Source organism: Solanum tuberosum, unplaced genomic scaffold, assembly GCF_000226075.1.
Source record: "Solanum tuberosum cultivar DM 1-3 516 R44 unplaced genomic scaffold, SolTub_3.0 scf00118, whole genome shotgun sequence".
NCBI lineage: Eukaryota > Viridiplantae > Streptophyta > Magnoliopsida > Solanales > Solanaceae > Solanum > Solanum tuberosum.
In genome coordinates this window covers 1,089,583-1,100,858 of record NW_006239043.1, presented here as the reverse complement: position 1 = coordinate 1,100,858, position 11,276 = coordinate 1,089,583, and the positions used below count along the sequence as shown (strand labels likewise).

The window sequence follows — 11,276 nt, the reverse complement described above, 5'->3', positions numbered from 1 at the left end:
TATCTATAAACATCCACGGGGGAATGTTATAAAATATTATAGTGTGAATGTCCACTACACCAAGAAGTTACTCTCACCCATTATCTCCATTACTTTCCTCCATTATGAAGAAAATCATAACCTCCACCTTTATGCCTCTATGTTACACTATAAATAGAGGTATAAGGGTTCATATTGTATAGACTTAGGGTGTACACTTGAAAGAAAGAAATTTATCTCATATTGTTCCTCTTGTCCTATATTCTTCTCGTCTCCTCTTTATATTGTTCTTTTATTCTTAAGTTTTACAATAATTATAGTTAAATAAGGTACCTTTGGATTTTAATCCAATGAGACGGCAAGAATGATGATGATTTTGCACATTATTTGTGTGGGTCGATGAAACGAAAGCTCCTTTCTAGAGTATTTTGTGATAAAAATGTGACATTAAGATTTTTAAAAAGTAAGTTCTATAAAGTGATAGTTAGAACAATATTGTTGTACATGACAAGGTGTTGGGGAATGAAGAATGTCCATGTTTAGAAGATGAAGATGCTCGGATGGATGTGTGGGTTAACTAGGTGATATGATTGGGAACAAATTTATAATGGACAAGATGGGAGTGACCTTATGGTGATAAGATGAGAGAAGCGAGGATGATGTGATTCAGACATATGAAAATGAGGTGTGAGGAGCCACAGATGCGTCAGTTAAGAGATGTGAAAGGTTGATTGTAAAAGAAATAGTAGGGGTAGAGGTAGTGCTCAAAAAGAACAAGAGAGGGGAGAAATCAAAGGGGTAGAGGTAGTACCCGAAAAGAACTAGGAAGAAGGAGACTAGATAGAACTTGACACAACTTCAACTTACATAGAAGAGGGCTAGCCCCCTCCTTTCCTCGTCTCATTATTGTTTCATTTGCTTTGTATCATGCTATTTGATTGTTATATTTTTCTTGGAATCCTACTTCAGCAACATCACTTTTGAGCTGAGGATAAAAAATAGCCTCTCTAGTCTCTACCCCTTAACACTCCTATTAAATAAAATTAAAAAAATTTGGTATTTGCTAGCAACAACATAATGGAGGCAGTCACTCAAAATAGATTGATCCGAAATCTGATTCAAATCCAATATAGTACATATAGGTACATAAGAAATGTATTGAATCGATTCTTTTTAATGAATAGATCCGATCGCAACTTCGAATATGGACTTCAAAGGGATCAAATGACTACAATTTCACATGATAAATATTTCAGATTATTTATTAATTTAAACAACACAAATCATAGAGTGATTCTTTATATCTTCTCTCTAAAGTAACACTCACAAAACACTTCTTAGAGAAAATTGACCAAACACTAAAGTCATAAACTATTTATCTAATCAACAACATATTTAGTATAATCTCACAAATGAAGTCTGGAGAGAATTTAACGTCCACGAACATTATCCTTACATTTGTCAACAAAATTGTTCACGGGAGTGTTTTTTAATGTCCAGCTGTGGTGTCTGAGCTAGCTTGCACACTTCACAAGGACCAACTAGTGCGGAATATCAATGCAGAAAACTAAGTGGCTCCTTCGTCCATCGCATAGAGTAGACCTGGTTGCAACTTGCACTTCTTTCCTACGTTGAAATTGAGAAAGCTTTCAACATGAAAACGGTTACACTTTCTTGGACCTCGTAGCAAACCACCAAGGCTCAAACCCCATCCAAATCATCCTCAGAGGAATCAGACATGGTAACTGCCCACTGCAAATATTCGGCACTTGCTATATTTGTCTCTACCCAGCCACCAATTCTTGTACTTTCATCAAGTTCCGACTCTAGGGTCAGGGCAAGTGGCCCATCTAAGAAGCAGTTTTCCACCAAGGACGCTTGAGGATTTCCTGACCGTTGTAATAAACTAAAAGGCAACGACATAGCTGAGAGTTTAGGCTGTTGACGTGACAGATCGGCTATTTTGTGTATGCCCAAGATTGATAGTTTTGTATTGCTTGAAAGTTGGCAAACAACTTGACCAAAAGTGCCAAAACGATACAAAACACTACCAGAGTGTGGCAATGCAGAGACAAACTGAGCCAAGCAGGCAACAATATTTGATTTTTTAACCATCACAGCGATTCCACTACCATTTAGTTGATTCAGCAGGGGCGGCCCAAAAGATGAATAGTCAGTCATCCCCCTTTCCTGCAAAAATTCCCCAAAAAAATTGTTATTCTAGGCTACACATTAAGGCAACTAAAAATGATGTAATATAACAAGTAGATACAATATGCAACATCTGCAACAACCAACTAATGACTCCCCATGAAATCTTCCTTGTCAGATTACTTACCTTGCTTTTATATGAAGCTACATAGAAAGACAACTGAAAGATATAATATAACAAGTAAATACACTATGCAAGAAGCCAACAACCATGTAATGACCTCCCTCCCCCCACAGAATCTTCCTTGTCAACCTGTTGATTTCTTGCCATTCCTCAATACTAATAAGTGCGAGAACTTTGCACCACAGATCAGCTACTCGATATTTTCTTTTGGTTTTGGTGAGTACATCTGCAACTTCATTTTACAGGAATTTTGACCTAACCATTTTTTAGGAGGCTGGTAACAAAACTTTTGACCTTGTTACTTTTGCAACTTCTTGCTGATACTGACAATACCAAAAAGAATTGAACATGGATTTGATAATTATGATCACAAATAAGAAAGCACATTCAGTATTCAGAAGCATTTACCTCACGTGAACTTGTAGGTACTGCAATATCTCTGCATCGACACCGACTGGAATGGCAACTGCAGAACACCAATCACTGATATTTGCTGCATAAAGAACTTTTGCTAAGGAAAGTGAACTACCCAGGATACACTTCTGGCCTCTTATGCTGCCAACAAACTCTGCTACAAGTGTATCCTTTTCACGGATAGTTGTTTCAAAAGTCAGCCTAGAATCAATACCAGTCCTAATTGCTCTTTCAATTGCATTGCACTTGGATACATCAATGGTACCGATCATCAACAGTGCACCCACAGCATCAAATTCTCCTCTTACGTGAGTGCTAGTTTCTTGGAATGGACTTCCTTTAGAAGATTTATAGAATGCAAGCACTCGCTCCAACTTTTCTTGTCTGTCTCTTAGGGTACACAGCCAGAGCCTTCTCATACTTGAGGGTACACAGCCAGAGCCTTCTCATACTTTAAGGGTACACAGCCAGGCCTTCTCATACTTGAGGGTACACAGCCAGAGCCTTCTCATACTTGAGGGTACACAGCCAGAGCCTTCTCATACTTGAGGGTACACAGCCAGAGCCTTCTCATACTTGAGGGTACACAGCCAGAGCCTTCTCATACTTGAGGGTACACAGCCAGAGCCTTCTCATACTTGAGGGTACACAGCCAGAGCCTTCTCATACTTGAGGGTACACAGCCAGAGCCTTCTCATACTTGAGGGTACACAGCCAGAGCCTTCTCATACTTGAGGGTACACAGCCAGAGCCTTCTCATACTTGAGGGTACACAGCCAGAGCCTTCTCATACTTGAGGGTACACAGCCAGAGCCTTCTCATACTTGAGGGTACACAGCCAGAGCCTTCTCATACTTGAGGGTACACAGCCAGAGCCTTCTCATACTTGAGGGTACACAGCCAGAGCCTTCTCATACTTGAGGGTACACAGCCAGAGCCTTCTCATACTTGAGGGTACACAGCCAGAGCCTTCTCATACTTAAGAGACCCATCAGAGTAAAGCAAAGCCCAATAACAAAGCTTGTGGTAACTGGTAAAGTAATAATTTGACTGCTCAAGCTCTGAGTACTTCCTAATGACACTGTTCAGCAGTTGAAAGTTGCATGACAGGTAACAGATATACCCACTTTAGTTCAATAGTACAAAAGTAGGGATGCGTACAATCTCACCTTCCCCTGACCTTCTAAAAAGAGCCAAAACTACCATTCTCACATAAGAAATAACATTTTCATAACTTTTAATGTTCTCCCTTTAGATATTCATTTGCTTCAAATAAGATTCACATGAAGGAGCAGCTATTATCTTGAAGAAATGTTCAATATCATACTTGCTTGGATCCCTCATATAACTCTTACTGCACATTCTTTTAGGATCCTAAGTTGGGAAAATTTGAATATAATATACATGTGATCCAATGGTGTTCTCTTTTTCCCAATACATCTATCAAACCTGTCCCAATAAGGTGGCCTAGAAGTCCAAGAGCCATTTTAAATTTTTTCTTTTATGACTGTGAATTTTACAAGAAACCAGCCCTTTGGGCCAACAACATAGCCTTCTAAACTCAGGGATGATGGATTTTCCCCTCTAGTCTCTATCCTTCTCAACTTAATTACAGGACTTAGTAGTTAGTTCACTTGGCACAGGGATCGAATCTGTGACCGAAGAACAAGTCCCTCAACCTTCCTCTTTTTAACAATCTAGGGAATCAAGGTTCCAATCCTAATCATAACATATGCAAAACTAAGTAAATTCTTTCCATCAACCTAAATGTTTGGGGACAAAGCTAATCAATACCATTGTTAGTTGAGGAACCTCTAAATACCATTGTTAAAAGAAACAAAAACAAAAAGAACATCTAGTGTCCATCACAACAGAGATGTAACCTCATAATATCCAAATTCCAAAAAACTGATAAAGCTCATAGAAGTAATCCATTCCGCTGAACAAAACCAGCATAGCATAAGTCTCTTTCTACTCTTTTTACTCATATTCTATAGGTCAATCGGCTTCAACAGGTGAAAAAAATCAAAATTATCAAACCACTACTTGAAAACAAACGCAATGAAACTTAAATAACCTTTATGAGACACCACAATATTACTACTTAACAACGCATACTAGAGCAAATAGGTATTTACATAATGACTGGCAATCAGCTTGCATAGGGAAAAAATGAAATGTATCCGAACTAATACTTGAAAACAACAAAAACATACCTAGTGTAATCACACGATTGGGATATAGGGAGGGTAGTGTATATACAGCTTACCCCTCCCTTGGGGAAAGGCTGTTTGCTATAGACCCCTGGTTTGAATAAAACATATCAAATTAGTTATCAAAAGGAAATACAGCAGTGAGGAAGCTAAGTCAAAAATACAGGAGAACAAAACAATAGAAACAACAAATAGATAGCCGAAGCAAAGGAAATAACAAGTAATAATCAAATAAAAAAATAAGATAGTATGAGAGTAATAATAATAAACTTATAAGAAAAACTAGTAAATTCTCAACTACCTACTAAACTTCCACCCTAATTTTCAACCTCCAAATTAAATAAAATTAAACAACCATAATGAGACACCAATATTCTACTTTTAACAATGCATGCTAGGAACAAATGGGTCTCTATATTATCTCTTTTGATAATCGTAGTGTCCATGCCAACTTTCAAGCATGTCAACTAGTTCTACAAGATACTTAATACCTCACACAAGCAACAAACACCAGGTAACTCTATGACTAAGACAGATAGCAAGAAATCACTAGTGTTTTTGTCTAACAACTCACACAAACAACAAGCATCAAGTAAATTTGTCCATCAAAGAACAGATAACAAGAAATCAGTAATATTTTTGTAAACAACTCATACAAGCAACAAGCATCAGGTAACTCTATCCATCAAAGCTAGAATAGATAACAAGAAATCACTAGCGTCTTTGTCTAACAACACACACAAGCAACAAGCACCGTGTAACTCTATCCACCAAGACTAAAACAAATAGCAAGAAATCACTAGTGTTCTTGTCTAACAAATAACACAAGCAACAAGCACCAGTTAACTCTCACCTAGTCTTCATTGACAGCTGGGCCACATTGTAGGCAAAATTTACCGGAAAAAGAAAATACACAGTTAATTTACCGGATTGCGGCGATTGGAAACTTCGCGGTTGCGGAACACGACGGAAGCGAAATTCTGCGTAGATTTTGCAAAGGACTTTAACTTGTCTACAACTGAAACAGCTGCTGTTTCCATTTTTGAAAACCTATGTATGAATCAGAAGAGAAAAAAAAGCTTCGATGAATTGTGTTAATGGCGTTTCAACAATGGAATTGATTTTTTCCTATGCTGCTCAGACTCTTCAAAAATGTCGACAGGTTCGGGTCCAATCATTCAAAAGTAGTTCATTTTTGAAGAATTCAACGTGGTTACGACATCATTTTTGGAGATTCGAAGCAACATAAATTTTTTCTATTCTGACTTAGTGACTACCTTCCATATATATTGCATTTTGTTCTAGTATAAAAATTCATACATTTCTGACCTTTGGTTCTGCGCCTTCCCGGTACTAAGGTGGTTTGTTCTCAAATGCCCTTTCATAAACTTGCAAAACCACTTAAAATTTTGGAAATTGATAGAGGTTCTATTTATTATACGTATTCCCTCCAAAATGAACTCATACAAGAATCGTCTTGTCAATAACCTCGATTAACTTACTGACACGGAAAAAGTTTTCCCATCTATTAGCTCTATTCCTCTGCTAGCCGACTAGAGTTTAAGATTGATAACAGTTCACATTATTGTACACTAGACTTATATTCTCATATTGTCAACCTACAAATATAAGTTTTCATGATAGACATAAGGATTGCAAGTTACCTCCCCATGCGATTTAGCAACTAGCAGATTAGCTCCCTATAGCTAGGAACTTTGTACCACACAGCTCAGATGACCCCCTCTTCATATGGCACCACCACTCACTCTCACTAAACAACAGAGTAATAGTTCTTAATAACAATAGTGCATAGAAATTACAAGGGACAATCTGCATTTTTAACCACTATTCAGAAGGACCACCAAACATTGTAAGCATGAGTTAACGCAATGAGTAGTGCAATAATTTTTAGACCACAAAGGGGAAATGAACAAATTCCTTCACCATAGATGGGCCACAAGTTGTGAAAACCACTACGATGCAATATTCACTTTTTTGCAAAATATAGTCTGTTGGATTTTCCTATCAAGATATATACTATGGAATTTCTAAATTTACTCCTAGTGAGCTATCAGTTACCAATTCCCTCGAGCTGAATCAATCTTAAAGCTGATTAAAATATGGACATAAGCATCCTTTTGAGCTTCCATTAACTATAAGAATTTTACCAGTGAACAGATGATTTTATCAAAGTCCCATTACATGTAGTACATCTACTACCCAAAAAAAATTCTTCTCAATTATAAAATCAAATTCTATCACCATGGTCTGTTTTTTTTTTGGAACTGGTAACTTTAGCTATCACCATGTTCTTTAGCAAAAAGAAATAATCCAACAATCCTCTAGAAAAATGGCACATTGTATAAGCACCCAAGGGATGGCCAAGTGGCCAACGAAGTGGGTTGTAGAGAACCATAAGGTCTCATGCTCAATTCCAAATGAAGAAACTCAGTCTGGAGACCTATCGGGAACCTATGGCCATTGATGTAGTTCAGAGCAAAGGTGAAGATTAGGGATGGACAGCGAACATCCTTTTGGCATGACAAATGGACAGGGCAAGGAACTATGAAACAACAACATCCAGAACTCTTCGCATTAAGTCAACAGCAACATGCCACAGTTGCCATGATGTGGAAGGGTGGAATTTATTCCTAAGGAGACATTTAAATGACTGGGAGATGAAAAGAATTGCAAAATTTACAATTCAGTAGCAGGTTTTAATAACCTCAATGGAGGAGAAGACAGACAGGAATGGAAAGTTCTCTATCAACTCAGCTTACAAGGAGCTGAATTCAACAGTGGTGAAGGAAAGAGATTGGCCTTGGAAGATGATATGGAAGCCGAAGATCCCTTACAAAGTTAACTGTTCACCTGGCTTTTGGGTAAAGAGGTAATCTTGACACAGGAAAACCCAAGTAAAAGGGGTCATCAATTAGCCTCTAGATGGGTGAAACCTGGAAGCATAGCAGGTGCTAAGATGCTGGGAACAAGGATGGCACGGTAAGTAAGGAGGAGAGATGGAAGATTGTCCTGGCTTGTATTTGGTGGTCAGTTTGGTCTAAGAGGAATAGGAGGTGTTTTGAAAGAGTACAAAGCAGCTTAATGTTAACTTTCTAAAAAAAAAAAAAAGAGTACAAAGCAACTTACATAATCTTAAGACGAATTGCTTAGGCCTTTTTCACTTTTGGCGTGAGCAAAAATTACTAGCTCAAACAGAAGACATTTTAGACGTTTCAGACTTTTTGCAAGGACAAATTGAACCACAAGATGTAAGTTGTAATACTTTTGCAGGGGAACTACACTTTTTGGTGTAGTATACCTGTGGATATATAGAATTAATGTTATCTTTCTCAAAAAAAAAAAAGAACTATGGTGATTTCTTCACATTTGTCCAAGCCTCGGATGGATAGAGCTACCCGATACCTGTTTTAGTGGGAGGTAGCAGGTGCTCGTGGAATTAACCAAGACAAGCCCAATCTAGCCTTAAATCTATAGGACCAGCAGCCTTAATATTCAAAAAAAATTCTTGTCAATTCTAAAACCAAATTCTATCAGCATGTTCTCTAGCTAAAAGATATAATCCAACAATCCTCTGGAAAAATTGTGAAGACGTATGGCCGAGTGGTGGTTTGAGAACCATAAACTCTCAGGTTCAATTTCCTGTGAAGAAAAATTGTTCCTGTGCAGGTTGGCGTGGGAGGTACCAAGCTAGCTAAGACAACCCGATTATAAAATAAAAATGCACACTGTATAAATCTATAGGACCAACAACCTTTAAATCTATGAAAAACGTAAATAAACACACAACGAATTTCATTTCACGAGAAATTAACATTGAAAAAAACGTACACATAAAACGCAATATGTTAGATATACCTTGGAAGGATCAACTTTCTGGAAGAATTGACGACGTTGATAACACGATCCCTAACTTCATTCTTGTCGAGAAACGATCCCCTTACTTCCTCGGAGAAATGGCGTTTGAAAAGCTGACTGACTGAACCTCCGATGAGCCTAGGGTTTCGAAGCTGCACCGGCCGAGCTTCCACTCTCAGGTACTTCAGCAATGCGTTCCTCGCCGCAATTGAAAATGTAGAAAAAGAAGGCAGAGATTTGGAGAAGATGAACAAGCGGCGTGAGGGCTTTCTCAAAGGTTCTGAAAAAGTTTAAAGCTTTTCTTTTTTCTTATTAAAAAAAATCTTTTTTCTTTTTTAATTTCTTTTTCCTAATTTTTTTTATTTTTTACTACATGTATTAATTGGACAAAACAATGTATTTAAGTTAATTAAGGTGCCTTGGGGCAAATGAATAGAGGCTCGTTTCTAGACCATTTTATGATGAACAAAGTGTTAGTCAATGAAGAATGTCTGTTTAGAAGACGAAGATGTTCGGATGGATATGTGTGTTAACTAGGAGATATGATTAGGAATGAATTTATTTGAGCAAGATGAGAGTGACCTTTGTGGCAAATAAGATGAGAGAAATTAGGATGTGTAGTTTTGAGCGTGTGAAAATGAGGTGTGAGGAGTCGATGATGTGTTAGTTAGGAGGTGTGAAAGCTTAATTGTACAAAAGGTAGGAGAGGGAGGTAGAGGTAGTAACCGAAAAGAACTAGGGAGGATGGGGATAGGGATGACAATGGGGCGGGGAGTTGAGCTTAACCCGCAAAATTTTTAATCCGCCCCACCCTGCCCGTCATAGACCCACCTTGCATAATTTTTTTTAATATTTTCTTTTTATAGTTAAGTTTGATACTAAAAAATAAAATTCATAAACATAAATTTATTTTTTCATTAAATTATATTAATTTAATAGGATAGTGACTTAAAATTTTATTTTTAGAGGTCAATTGGGAAACATGTAAAAAAATTGTATTATTTTTTATTGAACCATTTTCTTTTACTATTTTGAATATTTTAGTAGCTTTAAAGAAATAACATCTTATCACCTATAAAAAATTAAAATTAAGTTGAACCCACATAAAATTACATATATGATATACCCACAACCCGCTCCGCTCCACATTAGTTTTTAAAAAACTCACTTCAACTCACCCTGCATCCCACCAGCCCTGCCCCACATAGCCTTAAACCCACCCACCTTATCCCGCCCCATTGTCATTCGTAGATGGAGACTAGAGAGAACTTGACATAACTTTAACTTACCCCCACCTTTTCTCGTCTCACTGGTATTTCATTTGATTTGTACCTATTTGAATATTGTGTTTTTTTTTTACCATCCTATTTTAATAACATCACTTTTGAATCAAGGATCAGTAATAACAATCTCTCTACAACTTAACAATTCTATTAAATAAAATTTAAAAATTGAACCCCTTAACACTTTATTTAAAAAATATATTAAAAAGTTAACTACAATCTCACATGATAAATGTTTCAGATTATTTATTAATTTAAAAACAACACAAATCATAAAGTGATTCTTTATACCCCTCTGTAATGTAACACTTAACCAAACACTAAAGTCTCACAAATGGAGTCCGAAGAGAATTTGATATACACAAACGTTATCCTTACCTTTGTCAACAACAGTGTTTCAAATCGTTTAGCCAATCATAAACTGCTATGCTCACAAAATACATTTTCCTGAAACTTCACTTAGACCAAAAAAATGTTCCTCTAAAAGCTTGGCCAAGCAGTTTATATAGGAGAGAACAAAGCATAAGGTCCTATTAACTGCTTCGACTAAAATTTGTTACTAAAGTGAATACTGTTGGAGTAGACAAAATGTTTCTCTTCCTTTCTATTTTGTGTGGGAGTTGCTAAAGGGTGTTTCTATTATAAGGGGAGAGTCAGATTGTTCACGGGAGTGTTTTTTTTATGTCCAGCCGGGGTGTCTGAGCTAGCTTGCACACTTCACAAGGACCAACTAGTGCGGAACATCAATGCAGGAAACTGAGTGGCTCCATCGATCACATAGAGTAGACCTGGTTGCAACTTGCACTTCTTTCCTACGTTGAAATTGAGAAAGCTCTCAACTTGAAAATGGTCCATATTTCTTGGACCTTGTAGCAAACCACCAAGGCTCAAACCCCATCCAAAATCATCCTCAGAGGTATCAGACATGGTAACTGCCCACTGCAAATTTGCTCTTTTTATCTCTACCCAGCCACCAATTTTTGTACTTTCATCAAGTTCTGACTCTAGGGTCATGGCAAGTGACCCATCTAAGATGCTGTTTTCCACCAAGGACGCTTGAGGATGCCCTGACCGTTGTAAAAAACTGAAAGGCAACGACATAGCTGCGAGTCTAGGCTGTGGTCTCGACAGATTGGCCATTTTGTGTATGCCCAAGATTGATAGTTTTGTATTGCT

At 37.4% G+C, this 11,276-nt stretch overlaps 1 protein-coding gene across 7 annotated transcripts in view; it reads right to left on the bottom strand.

Moving 5' to 3' along the window:
- Nucleotides 1-1,213: 1,213 nt before the first annotated feature.
- LOC102602838 (uncharacterized) overlaps nucleotides 1,214-11,276 on the bottom strand; it is an 18,826-nt gene continuing 8,763 nt past the window's right edge. The window contains exons 1-4 of one of the 7 annotated variants that reach the window (XR_001473788.1): nucleotides 8,818-9,107; nucleotides 4,945-5,991; nucleotides 2,723-3,809; nucleotides 2,030-2,169 (exon numbers count right to left, since the gene is read on the bottom strand). Coding sequence is in view for 2 of the 7 variants with exons in the window: in XM_015309935.1 (XP_015165421.1) it covers nucleotides 1,681-2,169 (489 nt within the window). In the remaining 5 variants the exon portion in view is untranslated. Of the gene's footprint in view, nucleotides 2,170-2,722; nucleotides 5,992-8,817; nucleotides 9,108-10,435 lie in introns of those variants that run through there. The other 6 variants (XR_001473786.1, XR_001473790.1, XR_001473789.1 and 3 more) reach the window with 6 other exon arrangements.